This window comes from Tubulanus polymorphus, chromosome 3 (genome assembly GCF_964204645.1).
Source record: "Tubulanus polymorphus chromosome 3, tnTubPoly1.2, whole genome shotgun sequence".
Lineage (NCBI taxonomy): Eukaryota > Metazoa > Nemertea > Palaeonemertea > Tubulaniformes > Tubulanidae > Tubulanus > Tubulanus polymorphus.
In genome coordinates this window covers 12,675,595-12,701,676 of record NC_134027.1, presented here as the reverse complement: position 1 = coordinate 12,701,676, position 26,082 = coordinate 12,675,595, and the positions used below count along the sequence as shown (strand labels likewise).

The 26,082-nt window shown below is 35.9% G+C and overlaps 2 protein-coding genes across 11 annotated transcripts in view; one reads left to right on the top strand and one right to left on the bottom strand.

Annotated features, from left to right (window-relative positions):
* Positions 1-26,082, top strand: part of LOC141901248 (septin-7-like) — a 43,717-nt gene that overhangs the window by 7,206 nt on the left and 10,429 nt on the right. The window contains exons 3-11 of the mRNA XM_074788364.1: positions 11,959-12,065; positions 12,470-12,570; positions 13,387-13,521; positions 14,216-14,426; positions 18,058-18,154; positions 18,380-18,431; positions 18,873-18,989; positions 19,379-19,514; positions 23,233-23,387. Coding sequence (XP_074644465.1) covers positions 11,959-12,065; positions 12,470-12,570; positions 13,387-13,521; positions 14,216-14,426; positions 18,058-18,154; positions 18,380-18,431; positions 18,873-18,989; positions 19,379-19,514; positions 23,233-23,387 — 1,111 coding nt within the window. The remainder of the gene's footprint in view (positions 1-11,958; positions 12,066-12,469; positions 12,571-13,386; positions 13,522-14,215; positions 14,427-18,057; positions 18,155-18,379; positions 18,432-18,872; positions 18,990-19,378; positions 19,515-23,232; positions 23,388-26,082) is intronic.
* LOC141901249 (uncharacterized) lies at positions 5,028-10,941 on the bottom strand. Of its 10 annotated transcripts, none has more exons than XR_012618818.1 (5): positions 10,846-10,941; positions 8,704-8,808; positions 7,534-8,392; positions 6,477-7,158; positions 5,028-6,404 (listed from the first exon to the last, which is right to left on the bottom strand). XR_012618818.1 is itself a non-coding variant. In XM_074788365.1 (4 exons), exons 2-4 carry the CDS (start codon positions 8,746-8,748, stop codon positions 7,154-7,156), a joined length of 909 nt encoding a protein of 302 aa, XP_074644466.1. In that variant the 5' UTR covers positions 8,749-8,808; positions 10,846-10,941; the 3' UTR covers positions 5,028-7,153. The 10 variants fall into 10 exon arrangements, 3 of the variants coding, with proteins under 3 accessions (XP_074644466.1, XP_074644467.1, XP_074644468.1); XR_012618817.1 differs by having other exon boundaries at positions 5,028-6,367; XR_012618820.1 differs by having other exon boundaries at positions 6,786-7,158.

Below are 26,082 nucleotides of genomic sequence, written 5' to 3'. Positions count from 1 at the left end.
AGATGAAAACACATACAAATTTATGCCAATTCATGATTTATTTCTGAATGCCAATTCCTTACTGGACAAATTGATAGATAGTATTCACAGATCAATTGATTGTTAATGAAATTACGGACCAAAACGTCGCACGGAGAGCGGGTGTGACAGACAGTAGGCATATTTTATTAGCACAATCAATTACGAAATTATAGCTCGTGACATGTTCTATAATTATGGTGAGTATCAATGTCATTGTTTTCAGTATATTATCAACAGGGGAGTTGAATATTGAAGTTGTTAGATTGTTGAGCATTTGAAACCACTTCCTAAGTGGGCATGGAATCTCCAGACCCCTAGTTAAACCTCATGAATTAAATAGTGGGAGCATTTTATAGAAGCCTGTAAATATGGGGTATATGTACATATGTGGTACATGATTTCCCATGCCTGTAGAGACCACGTAGCATCTCGGAAAATGTATTCTCTTTCAGCCATAGTACGAACCGACACTTGTATCAATAATGCTTACACTGTGTGTACATTGGCATACCTTAAAGCCTGATACATGTGCGACATATCAAATGCGAGATACCTGATATGAGAAATTAGTGATCAAATATTTAACAATGATCAATGATTGAAATTAGCTATACTACCAAAACAAATATTTACAAAATTTGATTGAAGTTACGACTAGCTATCGGATAAATCGAAGAGGATAATTTGTAGGCCTGATGATGCTATTAATTAATAACCGAAACGCTCGAAATATATAGTCATTTACTCAAGAATATTCCATCTTTTACTGAAATTGTGGGATTTGCTACAGATATCTTGTGTTCCTGTTATTCTATAACAGATGTTAACGATTTTTTGTACATAATATTAAGGATCAATGAAGTTACTTTGAATTTGAATGTATCAACAATTGAATTAAATTGACCGGCAACCAATTACCACTCTAGCCTGGATATATTGATGATTTAGTGCACACATCCTCTCAAAAATTGATCATTGAAATTCATCAAATATAGAATAGGATTTATGAAATGTATTTAATGAACGTCAAAATTCGCAATTGTAATTGAAATTTTGAAATGCCAATATTGATGTCGCAGTTCACATCAACTCACACAGTACCCCTTAAATGATGTATTTTAGTTATTCAATGTTCTCCATAAACAGTTTTGCTTTTTTATGCCATAAAAAATCGGTTTTTATATTATCAGCCAATTTGATGGTTCAACAAAATGTTGAGTTTTCATTTTACATATTATGTTTCTAATAGAAGATTATATCTATAATCTAGTAGCAGGTTTTAGGATTTGTCAAATACATTTGCATGCTTTGCTACTGTAGGCCTATTACATATCTGGTATATTAGCATGTACAAGTCAGTATTGCGGCAGATGTAGTCAGCCCAATGCTTTATGGAGCTGACGCCACCCTGACTATTCAGACAAGAATTTGAACAAGAGTCAGTCCGGCATACAAAATGTATGTACTGATTGGAATGGAGTAGCAATTTCTTTACTCCATCACATGCAAAAAGTTGCTTCAGGATATCAGGTTGCTACTTGTATTCAGTTACAATAATTTGACAGGTTGTACTATTCTACAACTTAATTATCCATGGACCGATGAGAACAATACTGAAAGAATGTAACTTTAACTGGAAGACAAAATATGTAAACCCTGAAGATTGAAATGCTGCATTCATGAGAGGATACAATGTATTGTTATAACTAAACTAATATCGTACATATTGAAAAAAGAAAAGCTTGACTTCATTTTAAGATAGATTTTATATTTTTCAAAGACTGTAAGAAAATTAAGTTAAATTGTTAATACATGAATCACTGATTTACCACTAAAATGTCAAAACTACTTCATAAATAATCCAGTCCCCTCTAAACTTCATCAAGGAATAGTCTGTCTGCTTTAACCCTATGAATAGTAGTCATAACAATGAATCATTCATTATCTTGATAGGGCCTGCTACAATCAGAGTATGAGTCAGTGATTTCAAAACCTATTGGATTAATATTTCAGCGCTGGGTAACTTGACAAGTTGCAGTGTGAATTAGACTTCCATTTTAAGTGATTGCATGGGTTATAATGGATGTATTTTTATGGACTCATTTAAGAGTCCATTTTGCTATATCTCTTACTTTACTGCTTGTTAAAATGATTACATATTTCCGTAGCTTCTACCTTGTGATTGAGTTCAAAAACTTACTAAATCTTGGTATGATTGGTAAATCACCAGCCTTGAAGTCGACAGATAGCTGTTTGAAACCTGTCTATTTGAAGCTTTTTTTACCGTAGTTCAGCAGAGCTGTAGGGTTGGGGGTGAGCCGACATCGTGGTCTGTCCCTCCATCCGTCCGGTGTCAACTTTTATTTGTGTCACATTTTCTCCATACCCATGAGAGATAGTTTCACAAAATGTGGTATACTGGTTCACCTTGGTATCCCATTGTTTGCAATTGAACAATTTTTAGTCACTGCAATTGGCGATAATTTACTGAATGACTTTTCTTCTTTCTATTCTATGTTTTTGACGAAATTGAAGTAAATTCACTGTGGCAATATAAGAACAACGTCAAAAGTTGATTCCAATGCACCTGAGAGGGCATTTATGATGCGTGTCACATCATTCTTGGAGGCTATATATTTGATGTTTATGAAACGATAGATTTGTTCCAAACATTACCCTGTTTTGCTATCGAACGAAGGAAGTTAAGTTTGGTGTCATGGCTATGAATATCTCTAGAAGCTCAATTTTTTAAAGATTTTATTAACTAACTTGGTAGTATCATTGAAGACATAATCCCATTTTCTGCTATCGAATTAATTTTTGATCGGTTTATTAGGATCAACTTATCCTTATAGAATGGTTCAGAGAGTAACTTTCTGTTAGCGCTTGGTGGCACAAATTGTAACCACTGGATATACACAGCTGATATTTTGTCATGAGGATGGAGATAGGTGTTGGAATTGATAAGCTTCAAATAAATTGATAAGAGAAGAACTGGGAGAATGTATGCAAAATTTCAATGAATTTTTCCCCCATTCTACTAATCGATGCTTGACATTGTTTCTTCATGATGACAGGGAAAACCCTTTTGAAGGGTATCACTTGCAGTGGTTCCATCGAGAGAAAATACTATTGCTTGTTCTGCCACGTCGAGTGAGTCATATGGAAAACCCATTACCATTTATATCATCTAAAGACTGGCTTATGTCAACAAGCGACTCGACGTTTACTGACGCAACTGGATTTATCACCGAATTGCCGGCTAGTGGCGGCAACCCGATGCCTAGCGACTTGTCGCAAAACCATATCCGGCTAGTTGCCCATGTTCTACTCCGGCCTACAGTAGGCAGACAGTTGCTTTCGATCGCAACTGACGTAAACTCATCTGCGACACGACGAAACTGAGCGCAGAAATTCCAGCCAATCAGAGATCAGTATACGTAAATTTGGACAGATAGTTTGCGTTACTAATATATTGTTACAAACTTTCAAATTCGGGTAGTTTCAAATACAAACTAAATGATCAGCACGGCAAATGACTGGACCGAGGATCTAGAAGCGAATTGGTAGTGTTATGGCGTGAACGGGCCTCTGTAAGATGTCGCTAGCGCATGGTATTCAAAACGGAATCAGAAAGATAAAGATCTTAAAGAAATAGCTTTTAACTAGAAATATATTTCCCAATTATCCAAATAATTTGAATATATTCTCAAAATGTTTATCTCATGATTATCTGAGCCGTTGCTGTTGCCAGTTATCATAACCGACATAAGCAGGGAAGCAACTGGGCGGTTCTCGTATCCCGCTAGTCATGCTCAGTTGCCATAAGCCTGGCTGCGATCTAGGTTGCGTCGGTAGGAGTCAGTAGGTGTCGTGTCGCTTGTCGACATGCCCAGCCTTAAGTTGAACATGCCTACTACACAGTGCACCATAATTTCATATTTATCAGCTGTATATACTAAATCCGAGAACACAATCGATTTTTGTGCTGAAAAGTAAGTGTTCTCAGTTGATCCTACTGGACCCATGGTCCTTTATTTGTTTAGCCACCAGGGGGCATTGAACATAAGGTGTTGTGAGAAATTGAGATTTTTCGGCATGTTGAAAGTACTCCACCATCTCTTGGTGGTTCTAAAATGGTTGTTGCTGTACAAATATACTCTCGGTTACTTGTTCATGAATATTCTATGAGATCATGACGACTCGGCCATAACGGATGGATGGTGGTCATCTTGGTTTTTCATTTTTGCTTTGAAAGTTAGTCCGAAATATTTGTGTATGGTGTTCAACATATCCTTTGACCCCCTCCGGTACAGATTTGTAACATCAGACAAAAATTTGCAGTTCAGCAGTACAGTCAATCGTGTTAAAGTGCGTTTTTCCTCTTATATTAGCTAAATACAATTTTCCCAAGAAATTTAAAAACTATGATTTTCTATTCATGAATACGATATTTCAGTTTTCCTAATGATATTTTTAATGTAGCCAAAAATTCACAAAAACTAGTCTCTATGAATTTATGAATGAGGATTTAGTCATTACCACTGCAAAAACTGCATACTAGGCCTTTTTAGTATTATAAAGACAAATCGAATCAGCTATTTCCAGATATTCATTCTTTAAAGAAAGGAAACCAATGTGCGTATTGCTAACCATGTAATGTAGCTATTTCGATTTTACTTCTTATGAAATATTACTAATTCAATGAACTGAGTATTGATGAGTTTCAAATTAAAATTAGAAAATATAGCTGCATAGCAGCGATAACGGGTTTCTGCCTAACTTTCATATGTCGCACTGGCGAATGACGAACTACTTACTAGCAACCTGGCGGGTTGTCACTAGCTATGAGTGGAATCCTCAATTGCCACAGCAGCACTGCAGGAACCCCATTGTACTGTGGCAGTCGCCATGCCATCAAGCTCAAATCCTTGCCAGGGACAATGTAGTAAATGACATCAGAACTTGGCCAAGCATATGGGGATAAGCACCAAATTTGGAAACAATAATTATACACAACACATATCATCATACCATCCACCTTTTATTTATATTTCATCCCACAACATTGATTACAAACATTTCTGAATACTATCTCACTGCACAATACAAAATACATACATCGCCACAAATGATTGCTACATGATCAATTACCATTTCCTATATATTCAATACAATCCTTCATACAGTTCCATACATAATCATTCATAAGACTGTACATATGTGTTTAGTAATATTAATGGTGGTAATATATGTACAGTGTTATCACATCAAAACCTATGGCAACAACGCATCAATATCCCCCAGCATGAAATAATACTCATTTTGTACACTGTACATAGCTGTTACATTCCAACACATCCATTCCACACAGTGACTGCTTCATCCCCATGACAGCTAGATATATACATCCACCACCATATCTTACTGTTACATTGCTACATATCAATCACAATGTCAAATATCATTCATGCCCCATTACAACTATCTACATACTTTCCCCAGCTTATACCACTGTTACTTAACAACATATCAATTCCAAATACACACTGTTTCATTCCCTAGAAACTAGGTACATCAATTTACCCATTTACTATTGTCACACAATCTTCAAAAACACTAAAATATAAACCCTGTCACTCATAAATGAATTCACATAAAGGTCACATAAAATTAAAATCATAACTACACATGCCTGTATATACAAAACCCCACTATTGTAACACACCTGACCCTCCTATATACATCCACATAGATGTTTCCACATATCGAAATCAAAACATACACTACATACACACCACTACACAACACCCTGCTTCATTAATACGCGTCACCCTCTGACATATATTCGCAGAGGAGACTCTACAGAACGAAATATTATAACCTCCCATACACATTTACACAACCCAGTACCATAACCTCCTACACATGTGTCATGATAAGCAAACAACATCGAAATTCAAATGTGTACAAGTGGACAGAATTAAACAACATAAACCTATTACCAACTTGTGACATTATCATATTATAACATTACAAAACCCATCCAAATAGGAGACTCTGATAATTGAAACATTTACTACATTTGCACCAGCACACAACTCCCCTATAAACAAATCTGCCTGAATAACCATAAAAGCGATAACATTAAAAACCTCATTTTCTAATGAGTAAATACAGTTTATAAACTGTATTTACTCATTAGTTTTTTCAGTATTTTGTCGCTTGCCACACCAAGAGCAAATACATTCCTCAGATTGTTTCACACATGACACAACTTCATAGTGTACACCTCTGCAATTTTTCAAATAAATGTTGCCATTTAATTCACACACGATTTGGTGCACTGAAAGTAGAACCAGCGAATCGTAACCAACCATTGCCTACAAATGTATATATATCAGCATGCAGTAAATCAGCTGTTGCAAGAATTTCAACCTCTGTCACCCAAGTACCTGTATATTTCATACGGGATTCATCAATATACTCATTTATAGTAAGTTGTGGATTTCTCAGATGTGGTTGGAATTTGTCGGAATTCTGCCGCATGTGCTTTAAAACTTCAGTGCGTATAGCCCGATGATATTGCTCAGCTCCACAGATTGAATATGAAATTGCCCGAAAAAAACAGCTTCCATCGCCTTTAATTTTCTGCGTATTACATGGAGAGTAGAGTTGTCCATCATATTTGGGCATACATTCATATCCGAGAGTTGAGGGTCGACAATGAATACCTAGAATAGAGCATAATGTTTTGCACTGACCTTTTTCTAGTGGGTTGTAAATTAAATCATCATGCTGCACGGATTCACTAGTAACAATTACATCGCATTCATCTACTTTTGGGTTTGTATAGGGCAGTTCATCTTCACTACTTGTTTGTTGGTAGTTTGGAGAGTATGTAGTCGTTGTTTCGATAATGCTATTCTCTACAGTAGTTTCAATTTCATGGTTGATAGAAGCCACTGTAATTTCATACTGTAATGGTTGCCTCTGATTCATTGAAGCTGCAAGATTCTGACAATGTTTGACAATACAATTAACACAAGAGTACCTTACTAATACAGCATGTCCATCAGCGGTCATCATTCCTGATGCATCTCTCGAATGTGAATCAAATACCCAGTACATGTCATCCTGTTTTAAAACACAAAATGTATTTCCAGCAAATGTTATAAAGCATGTGTCGTAATTAAGCAGATTATTGTGCAAACATTCATGTAGTTCACTGATAATTCCAAAATTTCCAGCTCTCATTTCATCAGATAATTCAGATATAGCAACTTGAGGGGATCCAACAGTCACATTATAAATGGAATTTCCAATCTCAACAGCAGTTGGTAGCTCACTGATCAATAAATACATATTTGTTATTGTATTCATATTAGTCAATGTTGCGTATAAATCATTTCCAATATTCAATACTGAATCAATATCATGAGGCATCCAGTTTATTACAGCTTTATTTGATGCATGAATCATTGCAGCTAATGCATTTGTTACATTGCTTACCTGAATGAATATCGTATTTTGGATGACCCTGGTGGAAATTTCCATGAATTGATGAACATCTCATATTCTCAGCACTTAAACATGACTCACTGTTACCAAAATTGCCATCACAATCTCTACACGAAATCATACTCGAAATTGGTTGAATAGATGAGTCAGCTTTCATTTTCGATGAGGTTTCATGTATATTGTGACCAGCGTTATCATGTTGAATCTTATCACAGTTGTCAAGTGTAATCTTTTCACAGATTCCATATATAGCCTTATCATAGTTGCCTTGTTTAGTCTTATCATAGTTGTCATGCATAATCGTATCACAGTTGTCATGATTGAAGTCACAAAAAACTGATTTCACTTCAATTGTCTCAACTTTGTTTTTTGTCATATCTTCATTCGAATTAGTTCCACAATTTTGATTCATAGTCTGATCATAGATCTCATTAATATTCATTTCATGTTTTTCAGTCATTTTCATTTCATCTTTTTCATTTGTTTTCAAATCATAGTTTCCATTCATATGCATTTCATATTTTTCATTCATTTTCATTCCATGTTTTTCAGTCATTTTCATTTCATCTTTTTCATTTGCATTCAATTCATAGTTCTCATTAGTTTTTGGTTCAAAGTTTTCATTGATTTTCACTTCATACTTCTTGTTTTGATTGTTATCAGAGTTTTCTTTTTGCGTTTCGTTAAAGTTTTCATTTTGAGCGTTTTTTAGGTTTTCATTTAAGATTTCATTTTCAACTCTTCTGTAGTCTTCATCTTGAGATTTTTCATAATTTTTTTCCATTGATCCTTTTTTCATCTCTCTGTTTTGTCCAGTTAGGGCTGAGGGAACTCCAACCACCTCCACCTTCTGAAAATAGAAAAAAAATTCATTCACTATACGTTCGTAGAATTTTCTAATGAGTTCAATTCAATTCAATAGCTTATAATTATCTCAACAAGAACCAGGGATGATACGACACTGGTCAGTTACACACCCTCTAAGCAACTGGTTTATGATTTACTGATATGGTTTTTTCTGATAAAATACCAAAATCAGGCACCAAAATATTGCGCAGCTAACACATGTGATGAACAGTTTAATGAATTTTTTACTCGGAAAAAAGGCCTACATACTTCTTACTAGAAGATTAACATTTGCCTATGAAAAGAGGGTCTTACCTTCTTCGGCTGAAAGCTACCAGCTCTTCTTTTCCTTTTAGGCATGATGAGTAATGTACTGATCAATATCCTATTTCAAGTATCAACAAGTATCAAGTATGTGACCTATCACAAAAGAAACATTATCACAGCATTATTAATCAGCCTGTAGGAACTTTCTCTAAAATTTCGAAACAATAGGTGACACCTGCTACAAATAGGTATGGTGTGTTGAACAAGCAGCCTGTCAGCTGTGATAGCTCCGCTGGGTTTGGTTGATGGCAAGATTGGAAGAAAATTGAATAAAATGTGTTGAAAACAATGCATCAAAAATGTCTCCAAAACTAAACAAATTAACTGGATTTTGTTTGCAAACTTTTGGAATAAACCCTATAACCCACATAGGCTAGACGTAGTATCCTGAACAAATGTGCAACGACGAGTATTAAAACAGGCAGTGAACACTATTATGGTTCGCCCGATTACCGATTGGTGGCTCATTTTAAGATGGGTTGAAACAAAAATAAAAGGGTGGTCTTCCCTCTGAAACCTGTTGTTGCGGGGAATACCTGCATGATGAGTCTTGTTTAAAAAAATAAATAAATAGGAAATTGAATAATTGGTCGTCAGGTTCCGTTTTAGAAAAGGAATGATGCCAATACAAATATCAACAAATTCAAGTTCTGGAATTACTCGTATGATGGCACTAGTCAGAACCGGAAATTGGAACCTAAATCCACCTTGTTTTGTTGATTTGCAATAAAGATCTCTCGCTTCAAGTTTTTAATGAGCATTTTTTTTCACTAAATTTGTGATTTTTGGAAAATTTTTGACGTTTTGTCCAATCTAACAGATTTCCAGGATATCATACTTAAAGGATTAAACGTGATGATGTATGTACGTAAAATACACTTACTAAAAAGGAAGTGCATATTTAACCTGGATCCGGTCACCGACTTCTGAACGCTATTTTGCCAAATCCATTTATTATGTAACAATTAAATCATTTTATTGGGTTTAGGGTAAGGGTTTGGATAGGGTTAGTGTCAAGAGGGTGAGAAGAGGGTCCACAGGGTTCGATTTCACAAGTAGGGATAGGGTTAGGGTTAGGTGAGGCTAAATGTAGCTAAAACATTCGGATGGTTTTCAATGAGCTCTGTGATCTAATAGGAAGACGCTAGGCTAGTAATTCACTGGTCCGGGTAAACTCTGTTCTCCACACTTCCTTCCAATTATCTAAGCCGCGCACCTCTTTGCGCATGTGCGTAGTAAATCAGCCAATTTAGAGACAATATTTTGCAAAATAGCGTTCAGAAGTCAGTGACCAGATCCAGTAAAATAACTACTGCCTACTAAAAAATTGAGAGGCCAGATTTTTATTGCAAATAAACTAGAACATGGCAGATTTAGGTACCAATATCCAGTTCTAACTAGCGCCATCAGTCGAGAAATTCAAGAACCTGACATTGTCGATTTCCCCAATAATTAGGCAGGCACAATTAGGCCTATGGGCCTAGGTAGATTGAATATACAAACAGTAGACTTAAGCTTGAATCAGATCCAGAAAGCAGGATACATTTTTACACTCCCAAATGGTCTGACATGAGTGGGCGGAGTGTACTGTAATTTATGTATAATAGGCCTTCAATTTGAAATTAGCTGACATACGATTTCAATTAAGATATTTCTGTGTTCATTAAAATTGGCAGCCCTTCTTATAGTATTTATTCACATTCACGAAAAACTGATGACTTGTTCGCATTCAGCAGAATCGGGTGGCTTAATCATAAGTCACAGGGTCAGGGAGATGGAGTGCTCCCTGCTCTCGCACACAGACACACACACACACTAGTGCAGTTCAAATCCCATTATTCAATATTTAAGCTGCTGTCTATATAGGCCTAAATATTTTCTACCCATACCACAAACACTATTATTAAATCATACGCATTGGGTCAACCTTAACACCTAGCCCAAATTTGGCCTTTTAAAAGCTACTTCTATGCGTAAGTCATGCGGGATTCGATATCGATCTCACACCAACCAGACCCGACTGCTACCACAACGCGCGGATCAAGACGAATTCCGGTCGGCTTTTAATACCAATCGTCAGATTACGTGGAAAAATACATCATATTAGGCCTAACCGTTATATATACATACCTCTCTGAAGATTGGTCACAGAAACACACAACAAAGTCGTAAAAATGCAAGTAACGTAGAGTGGCGTCGCACGTTGTAAAATAAAGAAAATGGCGTCCGAGCTAAATTGACGCATGCGCACGAAATCTGAAAACATTGAATGGATGTCGTAGGTCGAACCCTGATTTATAAATCCGAATCCGTGATTTATTTTGAAGCTCAAGGTCGTCGGGTAATTTGCAGGCTTTTCACGATGTACATTTATCAATGGATGATGATTCTTGCGACATTCTTATTTCCTGTTTAGACCAAATAATTACGCGGGATTAATTCATAATCAATTATAATACGCAAATTGGAAATGGTCAGGCGCTGAGTTATATTTCTTTCATAATTGAAAATTAGGTTTATAAGCTGCTAGTAGTCGAATCTGAGAGGAGTTACATTTTATGAAAAATTTTTGGCTGGAAAGGGGAAAATTAATAATAATAATAATAATAATAATAATAATAATAATCAACAGAATTACAAGAGGGTTTCTGCGAAAGCAGCAGAAACCCTAATTACTAAGATATCAAAATACAATGTACTGAAAATGTTGCAGAAAAAAATATTACTGGAAATGTGTGCTGAAAAAGAAAATTTTAACCAAAAATAGTGAAAAGGGTTGTACCAATGTTGTCGTATGTGCTTTTTTGTAATTATGCAGGTTAAGATTGATTTTTATGGGTAATTGATAAACAACGACAACTGTTGTACAACGACAACTCACTGTTCACTGTTGTGTTAAGGACTACCAGGAATATCACTTCTTCCACACACAATAGTAGTGTACCGGTGCAAATTGAGGACACTACTGGTTTGAGGTTATGCGATGAGTAATTTTTTTATTGAACTATTGAATTTTCATTTCGTTCACATACGAGCAGTGAAAACTTAGCAAGCAGATACTGGTACCCTTTGCTGTTAAATTTGACGCCAAATTGTTTTTTTCCATTTTAAGTATGTACATCGTTATTTCCACCTCTGCCCCAGCCCCATAAACTTTCTACTAATTCTCATATTTGTATGAATCCTTCCCCTAGCTGTTCACTCCACTTGATCTGGTTTTGACTTATGAATTTATATTGTCAGGTGAATCTGGATTAGGGAAGTCAACACTAATAAACTCATTATTTCTAACGGATTTGTACAATACAGAACATCCAGGGCCATCACTACGAATCAAGAAGACTGTCAACGTAAGTTTTTAACTTTTCATTGTTAAGATGCATAAGACTACTGAGTACATTTATGCACTTGAAATAGACACGCTTTTGATATGACAGATGATTCAAGACTTTTGGATTTTGGCTATAAATATTTCCTACTTTTTCCCTACTTTCTTTGAAGTTATGGACTTTATTATGACATAAACTGAATGAGAATAAAATGCACCTTTCCATACAATCTAGCTGAAACTTCAATGGAGTTCAAACTATAACTGCTATTCAGAAAATGGCGCCTAGATTTTCAGAGCTATAATTTTTGGCTAAGTTTAGAAAATCACTTCTATTTGATTCACTTGATATTTTTTGATTAGGTTAACAGCTCATGTAACATAAGTCATTAGAGGAAATCAAGTAAATAAAGTAAAATTTTTCAGGTTGAGACCACAAAGGTGCTATTAAAAGAAAATGGAGTGTGTTTATCATTGACCATAGTTGACACACCAGGTTTTGGAGATGCAGTTGATAACAGTAACTGGTAGGTCAGACAATATATCTTTAACTGCATCTACATGGGATGAACTAGACCTATAGTGGTGAAAATACAATAGATGGATACGAGTAAGGCTCAGCCTCCCAGAATTCTGCAGAAATATTTTTTTCTTTTTTATACCCCGTGTTTTTTTCTGTTTTGTTTGCACTCACTTTTCTTCAGCTTGTCCATCCGTTGACGGAATCCAGTCATTTTGGGAAGTTTTGGAGACACTGCAATCAGTTATCTTGATCTTTCACATTGATTGTATCCCCCATGGCCCATTAGCTTAGAAAAATTTGGTCAATCAGACCCAAGATGGCCGTCTTGTGACTTTTTTGTGATTTCTGACCTAAGTGAGACTTGTTGCTTTCTAATGGTTTGCCATTTTTCATTGAAAGTAATGATAGGTATACTTTGCAAAGGATATCAGATCAACTTTTGATCAGTCAGATCATCAGTTTAGATCCATCTAACTAGTGTAACTGTGAATGAAGCTATATAAAAGTTTTGCATTGAAATTTGATAAACAGAACCACATATTTTTCTATGTAATAAGTGATAACACTCATTATAGAGTATGAATTGAGGTGCAGAAATCTTAAGGGAATTACATTACTTAAAAACAGGATCCAATCTATATATATATATATATGTATGTATGTATGTATGTATGTACATATACATATACATATACATATACATATACATATACATATATATATATATATATATATGTATATGGATTAACACAGGTTTACTTTATCATACATGAAAGTAAATTAAGATTCTTAATAAGATTTGTATGTGTTCTCATTGTAGTTGGCAGCCAATAATAGACAACATCAACAGTAAATATGAAGAGTATCTAAATGCAGAATCGCGTGTCAATAGGAAACTAATGCCTGATCCCCGTATACATTGTTGTTTATATTTCATCGCTCCATCAGGGCATGGGTAAGGTTTGAAAATGTTGAAGATTGAAGCATGATTAAGGACGGTGTGAAATCAAAGGAATATACAGGGTGTCTCAACAAATGTGTTACCGAAGCTTTAAGGTTAATCATTCATTAACTTTAGTTGTAAAGATCGGTAGACCTGGATGTTTGCTCAAGGATTGATTATTGAAATGCAATGATAAGCCATGCATGGCTGAGCACTTCGTGTTTTTAAATGGTCATGAAAATTGAGTCCAACCAAAACAATAAATAACATTTGTTCCAATGTGCACATTGTCAAATGACCTGCCGTCTATAATCAAAATTGTAGTTGATGAATGATTAAAAATAAAGCTTCGGTAACACATTTTCTTAGACACTGAGTAGTTCTGCTTTAGTAAATGGTAACTTGAATTGGCTATTCAATAGTTCTAATTATCAACGTAATCTTCTAAATAAAGTATGGTATGTAATATCTTTCTGAAGTTGTTAATTTAGGTTATTCATTCAAATATAAGGTGAAAGATGCCATGAAAGTGACCGTTGAATTATGTAATAGAGTGTATTGCAGTTGTAGAGTGTAGCAGTTTTGCTACATATTTACTCTGAGAAGGCATCATATTTCTTTACGCTCCCCCCAAGCGACCTCTTCAATTTATTCTTTCAGCCATATATATTTTTTGACTGGTATATGCTTCCTTGGTGATTTTCAGGTTGAAACCATTAGACGTTGAGTTCATGAAACGTCTCCATGACAAGGTCAATATAGTTCCATTGATTGCCAAATCAGACACGATGACTCCAGATGAATGTCGTGAATTTAAGAAAACGATTTTGAATGAAATAGCACAGCACAAGATCAAGATTTATGAGTTTCCAGACTGTGACGATGAAGAAGAAAACAAAATTCAGAAAGCACTTAAGGTATGAGCTGACATCGGAATGCCCTTCAAAATTGAAAAATGAATTGACTGTGACAGGATGAAATTATCATTTCAAAAATACAGATTGTAACAGCTTAGCATATGTATTATGATGCCCTATTAGATGAACAAATCCTTCTGTTTGGCTAACATGATATACGCATTCGATGTCATAAGTGAATATATACCATTCATTAATAATACACATTCAGCTACAACACTATGTCTTAACCATTTAAATGTCCCATTAACGTTGTCAATGAGTCACTCTCGGTATTCATTTCATTTGGTGAAGTTGCACTATTATTATGATGTAAAGTAATCAAGAAAAATACTCTTTTGATATTTAAGATAGTTGGGGGGTCTATGATGACTTGTGGGTGGATTAGGAATTGAAAAGGCTGCATCTATGGCTATGCTGGCTAAATGAAACTGCTGGTATCGCTACCTATAAGTCTACATTAACTAGTAGTGAGCGGGAATGGGTCTAGATGTGAGAACGAATTACCTGATCCTCATTTGTTAAGGCTTGTTGGTTTACCCTCGATTTAAGACTCGATCATGTGACCTAATTGGTTTCCCTTGAGGATATAAGTTTGTATAAGTGTCGAAACTAGCTGAAAAGTCTTAAACTGTAATTACAGATATATTGTGCCTTATTTTCTAAGTACATGAAAAACCCCTGTAAAATGAAGGAACATTTTTTTCGTATCTGCTTTGCTATGATCGGTATAATGATCAAGCGGAGTAATAAAAGTATGTTCCAATGAAAAATGGTGTGAGCAACATCTCATTTCCAAATTTGTGTTTACAGCATGTTGAACTATGGGTATCACCACACTGCGGTGTAGATGCACTATAGTGGTATTCCCGTTATTCAACACACTATTGTGGAATATTTCAAAATTTTCAAATTATCTCCAGCACTATAGAGTATTAATTAGTCAGCACTGAAAGGGTTAATGATGATCGTCAGAAAATTAGCCAGTGCATAAAATTATTTCTGTCTACAGGTTGGCAGATGGACTACAATAGTTATACCCGGACGTCTAAAGCTGTTAAAAAATCATTTTAAAATATGACATAAAATGCGTCCTTTACCATTTACGAAACACACTCTAAATACAAAATTTTCAGCAGTTTTCCTTAACCCATTAGCACTCAAACCACCAATATCCGCCCTGCCTATTACTCCTCAAGCCGCCCGAATCCGCCCCAGCACTTTTTTTGTATGGTGCAAGAAAACGGTTATAGTGGGATTCGAACCCAATAGCTTATGATAAACTAGACACCTAAGTCCTCGAAATACCAAACAGAAATCAACATCCTATTTCAAGTTCTCAAGTATTTCGAGTATGAACATGACACATCTGAGCGCTCACTTCAAATCCAAGTAAGTTTGGATGATTTTCAGAGGGCCAAAAGGACACGATTTTGGTGACCCACCTCATCAAATCTTACATCATATGAAAGCCTTGTCTATTTACTACAAAATAAAACAAACTTATAATGCATGGAAATAAACAGCAAATGAGCTATTCCGTATCGTGATGAACTTTATGAATCCAGTTATTTAGGGGAGTTTTGTAGACATACATATAAATATCTGCCCTAGACAACTTCATCCCAAAAGCTGACCCCAACTCGCATCAATTTTTGTTCACCAAAATCAGCACTTTTTACACATTTTTGAAGTTTTCAAGGGAAATTTTGAAGATGCTTCAATCAATCATCTTGGTCACATATGTTTTTATCCCCTAAGTCGATCGGACATGAGATGCCCATCCTGTGACCTTTTTCGTGCCCAAAAAAGTCATTTTTGCCCTGATTTCTGAGACCTGTAGCCTCTGAATAGTTTACTATTTTTAATCGAAATTTGTGATGGGTCTTCTGTGAGAAGGGATCTTAAACATATCAGACAAATTTTGTTATCAGTCAAGCATGACACAATCGGAAGCCATCTTAGTGTCATCAGTCCTCATTTGTAGATAGAGAAAGGTTTTTGAGGAAAATATCAACAGGTTTTAACTGGGGCCGTTGAATAGCCATGGGCAGCACCAGGAGTTTTCTACGGGGGTCGAGTACGTAATATTTAACTAAAAGTCGCTGAAGGTGCGGAACGCATAAAGATTTTATGCAGCACAGCGTAAATTTCTGCAAAATTATGTCTTGGAGATGCATTCTGACGCAATGTACTAGGCCTATTAGTATATTATTATAATTAGGCCTATTACCAACGAATACGTCAAACAACGGGACCGTGTAAATAGTTGAAACTTTATTCTGATTTTTAGCCCACTTGGGACATCAGTCCCAGCGGGCTATTGCGTTCACTTTTCGTCCGTCCGCCCGTTGACGGAATCCAGTTGTTTTGGGAAGTTTTGAAGACGCTTAAATATAATGTCTTGATATCTGGGTAACACATGTATCTACCCTAGACACATTTTCAGCCCAAAAACTGGCCCTGTCAGAATCAAGATGGCCGACTGGCAGCCATTATTGTTCGCCAAAATCAGCACTTGTTTACACATTTTTGAACTTTTTGAGGGAAATTTTGAAGATACTTTTATCAATTACCTTGATCTTTCATATATATTTGAACCCAAATTTTGGCCCAAATTCTGAGTCCTGTAGCATCCTACTGGTTTGCCATTTCTCATTGCAATTTGTGATGGATATTTTTTGGAAAGGGATGTTTTATACCTGAGACAGGTATTTTTGATCAGCCAATTATGGCGCAATTGGCAGCCATCTTTGCGTCATCAGTACTCATTTGTAGGTGGGAAAAAGTTTTCCACATTATATTGATACCTATATAGCATATTGTGTTACCACAATCAATTGGAAAGTTCTAGCTCATAACGTGTTCTATTATTTTGGTGAGTTTCAAGGTCATTGCTGTTTGTATAGGCCTATGGCCTCCAGGGGGCATTGTATAATACAATAACTTAGTATTTCTATATTATATTCGTACCTACGCATATTTTGTTACCACAATCAATTGCAAAGTGGTAGCTCATAACATCATATATGATTGTGGTGAGTTTCAAGGACATTAGTTATTCTATATGGTCACCAGGTGGCGTTGAAAAGTAGAATAACTTAATATTTCCATATCAAATTGGTAATGAGGCATATTTTGTTATCAATCAATTACGAAACCTCCTGACATATTCTATGATTGTGGCGAGTTTCAAGGTCATTGATTTTTGTATATGGTCACCAGGGGTGTTGAATATTGAAATTGTTAGAATGTTGAGCATTTGAAACCACTAACGAAGTGAGCATGGTGTCCCTTGACCCCTAGTTTCTTTGGGTAGGGGTAGATGTTGATGTAGAAATCCTTGAAGTTGTTTATCCCATGTATTGATTAGATTAAAAGGTAGTAGTACACTTCAAAGTGCAAGTAACCCAGATGAGTTTCATCCTGGTATCCAAAGTGTACATGTATGATATTGACAACATTAATTATTTTACAACGCTATCATTAGTAATCCAATGGTACATTTTCTATCATGCTTTCAGGTGCTTTTTGCCAGTAAGCTTGGTCCTTTTCATTGGCTAAGTTCACTAAGCATTCAACATAATGAAATTCATCTGAGAAATTTATAGTTCATGGCTTATATTTTCAGACACGTGTCCCTTTTGCAGTGATCGGCAGCAACACAGTCACAGATCTTGGCGGCCGCAAGATTCGAGGTCGAGTTTACCCTTGGGGTGTTGTGGAAGGTATAAGAAATTGATTGACCTCTTTGTGGGCTAAAAATTGAATTCCATCTATGGATACAGAAATGGAGGAGTGTTCAAATATGAATGCATAAGCGCTGCTATGCGGCGAGTTTTCGTGGGTTTAGAGGTTTAGAACCTTCAAATAGATTTTGTATAAGCCCTACTCTAAATACTCTGAGAACAAACACTGAAATGTCAGCCTATGAACTAATATTTCTTTTGTAGTCGAAAATCTTGAACACAACGACTTCATCGCTCTCAGAAATATGGTAATCAGGTAGGTTACATTGATTTGAACCATCTTTATATAAGCATAATGTACATTTTAGCTCCAGCTAATTATTTTGTTCACTTTTTACTCTGTTGGCCGTAGTTTTTACATGACCTGTGTCCATCTGGCCATCCAGGTGGGCCAGTGTGGAAACTTTGTTCCAGTAATTTCAACTTTTGACCCAGGACAATGAGCCAAATCGTTGATAGAATAGATCTTTGAAAATTTGCCAAACTCAATAAATGAACAATGAAGTTTAATTTGAATTGATATAGAATGTGGAAGCTGTATGAATGAAAACATTTCCACCTCTGTTTCTATGTATGTTAAAAGTTTTGAGTTATAATTGAGCTGCTGCTTGTCTTCACCATTGAAGACAGTGAATAGCAGTCAGTGTAACAAGAATCAGAACCCTTGTAAAGATTTTGTATTGTGTTTTTATTTCAGGACTCACATGCAAGATCTGAAAGATGTCACGAATAATGTTCACTATGAAAATTTCCGCTATAATAAACTTGCTGGACCATCTGAGGATGGAAAAATGAAGCCTACAAACACAACCAAGTATGTTGATGTTCACATTTTGCCACAGAACTGCAGTTAACTTGTATTAATGCTGGCTGCGAATTCTATCAGGAGGGGGAATATTTTTTTCTTAGAGGGAAAAGAAAACTTTTCAACAAATATTCAAAGCTTGGTGTATTAGATAATGGGGAGAAATGTCAAGTATATAGAAAAAGAAACAAGAACGCGAGTTGTTTTCAATAATTTTTCAAAAGGAATAATCTATTCCTCAATTATTTATGTAGAATAGATACCGAGATTTTAATTGGATATTTAATGCTTTTACCTTACAAGGCTTTAGAGCCTCTAGTAAAATGAAAGGTTCAGATAGTAACACGTACATGGTATGTATTTCTGTAGAAAATGTATAACATTTTCTTTATTTTCAGGTCACCGATATTACAAATGGAAGAAGAAAAGAAGGAGCATGATGCTAAACTTAAAAAGATGGAAGCTGAAATGGAACAAGTATTCGAAATGAAGGTCAAAGAAAAACAACAGAAACTCAAAGATTCTGAGGCTGATGTAAGATCTGTTATTCTTGACACCGAGTAGATAAACTTCACTATGTACTAGAATACCAAACTAGAAACAAGAATCAAAAGCAGAACCATTAAAAGTATTTTTGAAAAGTATTCAATCAAAACCAAAACTATGAAAAGTAATTTTGAAAAGTTTTTTCTAGTACTTTAATTTACGTGTTAGATCCAGGGATGAAAATCTAATGTGGATTTCAGCGGTTGGAGGTCCATTTTTAGGGCAGCCGTAGGCTGAGCCTATTACTATACAAATGGAGCGAATTTAAATGACATGGTTTCCAGAGTAAAGGCTCTTTTACTGTGCAACTGAGCATAGATTCATACAAATTATTCATTTAAGCATTATCCATTCTCCAAACTAGCTGAATTTTGAAAGAGGGCCTCGTTAAAATTCATATGAGCTTTTTCGCGAATATCTGATCGCAAAAATATTGATTTTGAAAAGCCAATCAGAAAGCAGACTCCTCTATGATTTGCTTAGCCACAGAAATCAGCAGGTGTTCACGTGAACCGGCGGTATCGTCTACCGTTTTACTTCCGGGTTTTATTTTCAGATCTAAAATTGTATTTCAAGATCGATTTCTGTGAAAGCTTTATTTGATTTGGTTTTTGGGAGAAATATTTTTATCAGCACTACAGAAAATATCATTGACCATTGTGCAAATACCGGGAAAAATAGCTTTTTCTTAAATCGGATAGATGACCTTGATATGCTAATTAGCCATGTGCTCGAACTACCAATTCAATCAAATTTTATTCTCTAAGAAAAAACAAATCCAATTCAATTTTACTTTATTGAGCAAATAAAAACATCAAATCCAATTCAATTTTGTTTTATTGAGCAAATTTCAGAAAATTCAATTCTATTCCGCATTCAAATCAATAAGACCAAGGGAAAAGATTTCTCTGAGGTATTTGTTCTGTCAGATCCAGTCGCTGTCTGTGTAGTCAGTAACCTGTCTGTGGTTTAGTTTCACGAACCAGTCAGGAATGGGAAGGTCATTTTTGTATGCAATCTTCGTCAGCCAATTTGACTGACGAGTAATTTGCCTGGCATTTCATTGTCTCTTATGATATCCGTCTAATTTTTGTTGTAATCGACGCACAACCGATTCGTAGTTTGTCTGATACCTATAACACCTCACCTGACGATCTTAATCCATGTGCAAATCGGCCGTAAAGTGAGAGTAAATTTCCGTCGAGTCAACAGCTGCCATTTTGAAAATTACTGGAGGGTGCTGGCACCTGTGGACTGAGGCCAGGACAACAGCACAAACTAACGAAGCGAAACGACGAAATTGAAAAAATTTAGAAATCAACACTAATAATTCACATTTTTCTTCATCCAGAATTTATTATTTCATTATTTATCATGGAAAGCACGAAGATTTGAAATAGATGTTTGAAAACCATCAAAAATAAAAATTGTCGTTTCGTCTTGGAAGTTTTATATAAATCCTTGTAGGTCACCTTGTCTATCATACCACATGTATGCAATACACAGAAATGGCGGCCAATGGCGAAATTTGTGGAGAAATTAATTAATTTCTCAAAATGATGTTGATTTATCGTTCGAAACATACATAGAATTGGATTATTTCGAAAGGTACCTGTGTTAGTTTGTGAATTAAGCCATTAATTATTGTGGACTGATATGAATAGAAAGTATATTTTTGAAGTGTTACTTTTTTCAACCTTGTTTTGGTCCTTGTCATCCCTAACGTTGGTATAAGCCCATCCGATTATAAAAAGCTTACCACCAACGATTAGGTAACTAACTACTGTCTGTGCTACTTTTGTATTCTACGATTGTATTGTATAAATTATTAGGTATTGACTCTGAGCTGGGAGTGTATTTTGACAAATTTAACCCGCAGAATGCATCATCATCATTTGCCATTTTAGCTCTCGAGGAACGAGAGAGCTATTACGAGCGTGTCGGTATCGTGTTGTCTATGTTTACCGCGAACCAAAGCACACCATTTTTACAGTCATTGAATTATCGAAAGATCCGATAAATGGGGTTAAATCCGCTGCAAAAATAGATCCGGCAATTTGTATTCAAGATTATTTCAGATTATATTGGGTTGAATGGTGATAGAAGTTGATATTGAAAAGATTTTTGAATAATGTTTTATTAATAATTCATTCGGATAGATTTATTTTACAAGGTGAATTAATATGCGGATGACTACATCACTCGGGCGTGAACGGGCACCTTGCACCAAGGGTCGGTACCGTAGCAGTCTTAAATTCCTTGTTTTTTGCTGGGAAAATCAGTGGGAGTCTTAAAGTTCGAAAGGTTGGCAGACAATGTCCTTGAAAGTCCTAATTTTTACAGTCAGACCGAAATTATCACCGAGTTGTATGACAGTGTGGCGTGTGTTTATTCATTTACTGCAGACGTATTGCGTAGCAGTTGTTGGCGTCTAGCCATACTACGCGAGGCAAGCGTGCGCTGGCAGATAACTAGTATCTCACACTGCACACACTATAGTGGCATAGGCTCATATTGATGCGCGCGTTATGAATACGCGCGTTTTTCATACAGTGAAATAAGTTTTTTTGATGAATTTAACTTTATCATAGATTTTCATTTAGGTTATTGGTCACATTATTACTAAAAAAGTGATATACATTGGTCTGTCGATCTTTTTGTACTATAACCGGCCATAACAAATCGATCTGACGTATTTGTTCCTGCCTACCACTGTCTTGAGGCGCCCAGTTCCACCGTAGTGTCCAGGGCAGTTGTGAAGGGAACAGATCTGCATAATTAAAAGAGTAAGAATGATCAATGTAATATGTATTCATTGATATTATAAAAAAAACTTTGCCTCGAGAGCACAGGACCGTTGGTCCTCTAGTATGAAAAGCTGACAGGCTGGCCATAGTGCCCCTTGGGGCTCTTGTTATCATTCTTGAGATTGATGTAGATCCGTTGAGATAATGATGTTAGGGTCTTGGGGAAAATATGAGAGTTAGATCGTAGCATACTTAAAGAATAGACCGTAAGGCGTCTCATAAGACTGTTGCTACGATCTCTGAAATCTTTTTTTATAACACCATTGCGAAACACCGCTGTTGTCTAGAACCACTGTACAGATCGATAATATATATACATGTAATAGCGCTGCGCGGGAAATCTATATTTAGAATCTGCGGTCGCGCGCTTCAATTCATCCAACAAAGCTTAGCCTACGTGCCCAATAAAAGTACTCATCGTTTTAATTCAGGCAAAATTCAGGCATTGTTTTAATTCAGGCAAATATGCTTGTCTTGAGTGAAAGATTGGAAGACTATAGATAGGGGCTCCTCTTGGGACTCTACTATCTATTGACAAGTTCATTTAAGTATTAACATGTTGTAGTGATTTGGATATCGTCGGAGCCATCCTTTTCATGAACTCAAAACATAAACAATGAACGATCAACCGCGTGGCAGCAGTCTTATTTTGTCATTGGAAAATGGGCCTCAGATATGCCAAAAACTTGAAATTTCAAAATTTTGTTGGGCGAGGTCCCCCAAACCCCCCTTTAGGGAGTTTGCACCCTTGGTGCTCGCGACTGCTGGCTTGGCCAGCAGTAGTTAGCCTAATACTTTTATTTAAAATTTTCCGCGCTTTTTAAACGCCTCGGTTTTCATCCCTGTAGCTTGCATTGAGGTTTAAGACAATTAGTTAACACTATCTTTTGCAATTTCAGTTACAACGTAGGGCAGAACAAATGAAAAAGAGTCTCGAGCAGCAAGAAAAGGAGCTTGAAGAGAAGCGCCAGCAATTTGAGAAAGAAAAACAAATGTGGGATGAAACACAAAGGTTAGATGATCAGCGAAGACGTTCATTAGAAAATTCGAAAGAGTATGTATGGCTAGAAGCACATTTCAATGCATGGCAATGTCTTCCTTGAAACCCCCATTTTCATCTTTCATCATATCCTATCCCAGTCAGAAAATAATATCCTTCATGGTATTTTGATCATATTTTTTGCCTGACACTTCTATTGTTCATTTAACATAACATGTTTGCTTTGTGGCAAATATCACTGCTACATAACCATGAAATTGAATCACTAGTGTATTTATAAATCGAAAGATTTGGCTGCAGAATGAAAAATTGTCTGTAGTGGTAGTATAGCTTTCAGATTTATTGGTGATGGTTAAATTGTAGCCAACGCCCTTTTGTAATAATTTATGCATTTGCTGTAACTTCAATCTTTAGATCTTAAATAGTATTACAGCTTACTCAGTAGACTTTGCCTAAACCGGTACGAGACTCTGCCCAAATTCTGTTACCGAATTAGGCGGTTACCGATTTGAAGACGTATGAAAATAAATGGATAAAGATATGCAATTTTTAAAATTAACATCAGTTTTGATGGCATAACTAGTCTATTTGTATTTCATACAATCAGACCGTAGTGAATTGTGCTAACGGTTAGCTTCCTTGTATGAAATTTCATACACAAGGCCTCAATAGTCTTGACATTTCAAGTTTCCCTGAAATTCTGTGATACTCACCCGTTTCAGTTCACTCATGATGCACTTGTGTATGAATGAGAACTACAGATAATTTAGGTCAATGAGTGTAGGCAGTAGTCGCAACATAGGGCCTTACATGAATCATCTGAGGTAGAAGATCGATAGCATCTCATATTGTAAGTGAAGAGCCGTTATAGTTTACCAGTTTTGGTACAGAATGAACGGAAATGAAAGTAACAATTTTACCGGATATGGTGAATTACCGAATAGACCGATACTGTTCTACTGGTAGGCAGTATTTATGTTTTGACGAAGATAAGCAAACGAAAATCGTATGTTTATTTTAACCAATTGAACCAATTTAACCAACGGATAGACTGGTATTGGTTTAGGCGAAGTCTACTCTACTATAGTTAACCGTATTCCTGGATTCTAAGTAAACTTCCTTAAGTATCTGACTATTGGCCCCGCAAATCATTTGACCTATTGGAGGATTATGATTTTATTCATATAGAAAAAACATTGCCAGTATATTATTTGCTTCTCTTTGACATAACTGGCCTAAAGATGGTGAGATTCCATATTTTGCGTAAGGGAATATAATATTAATAGAAGAATTAACATGTTCACACAAAAACTTTTTGTGTCTTATTAGGTTTCTCATGGTCTTTGGCCTGTCAAAGATGCTGTACTAACTCTTTGTGCTATTTTTTTTAAATTTTTCCACACACAATTAAGGTGTATGCACATGTCGCTGTTATTGCTATTCCTGACACCCTACGTAATAGCACTATGGATTAGAAAGTCTTTTCTCACCTGACATGTCAACTTGTGTCATCAGCTATGTACCTGGCCTCTGCATTCATGTCTTCATGTTTTATGGTATTATGCTTGAAACGGACAAAAGTTTTTGATCCAAGGTTCATTTACTTCAACTCAAATTATTACTCTGAAGCAGACATATTTTAAAAGCATGAACAACTTATAATTTGAACTATTGGAGGGTCTATGGAAAAATTCTTTGATGAAAGGTCTGTGATTAATAATTGATGTGCCGTAGTTCAATTACACACCTAGTCCACTTGGGACTTAAGTTCCAGCGGGCTATTGCGTTCACTTTTCGTTCGTCCGTCCGCCGTCTGTAAATGGAATCCAGTTATTTTGGGAAGTTTTGAAGACGCTTCAAGGTTATGTCTTGATATTTGGTTTATACATGTATCTACCCTAGACACATCTTCAGCCCAAAAACTGGCCCCGTCAGATTCAAGATGGCTGACACAGCCATTGTTGTTCGCCGAAATCTGCACTTTTTACACATTTTCGAAGTTTTCGAGGGAAATTTTGAAGACACTTTTATCAATTACCTTGATCATTCATATATATTTGTATCCCCCAAGGGCCCATCAGCATGAGAAAAATTGGGTCGATCAGACTCAAGATGGCTGTCCTGATACCTTTTTTGTGCCCAAAAATGTCAATTTTGGTCTGATTTCTGAGCCCTGTAGCTTCCTAATGGTTTGCCATTTCTCATTGCAATTTGTGATGGGTATTCTTTGGAAAGGGATCTTTTATACCCGAGATTAGGTATTTTTGATCAGGCAATTATGACCCAATTGGCAGCCATCTTGGTGTCATCAGTACTCATTCGTGGGTGGAAAAAAGCTTTTCCACATTATATTGATACGTAAGCATATTTTGTTACCACAATCAATTGGAAAGTTGTAGCTCATGGTTTATAATCGTGGTGAGTTTCATAGTCATTGGTTTTTGCATAAGGCCACCAGGGGACATTGAACAATACAGTAACTTAGTATTTCTATATTATATTCGTACCTAAGCATATTTTGTTACCACAATCAATTGGAAAGTTGTAGCTCATGACATGTCTATGATTGTGGTGAGTTTCAAGGACATAAGTTATTCTATATGGTCACTAGGGGGCGTTGAATAGTAGAATAACTTAGTATTTCCATATTATATTGGTCCTAGGCATATTTTGTTACCATGATCGATTGCAAAGTTGTAGCTCATGACATGTTCTATGATTATGGTGAGTTTCAAGGTGATTGGGCTTC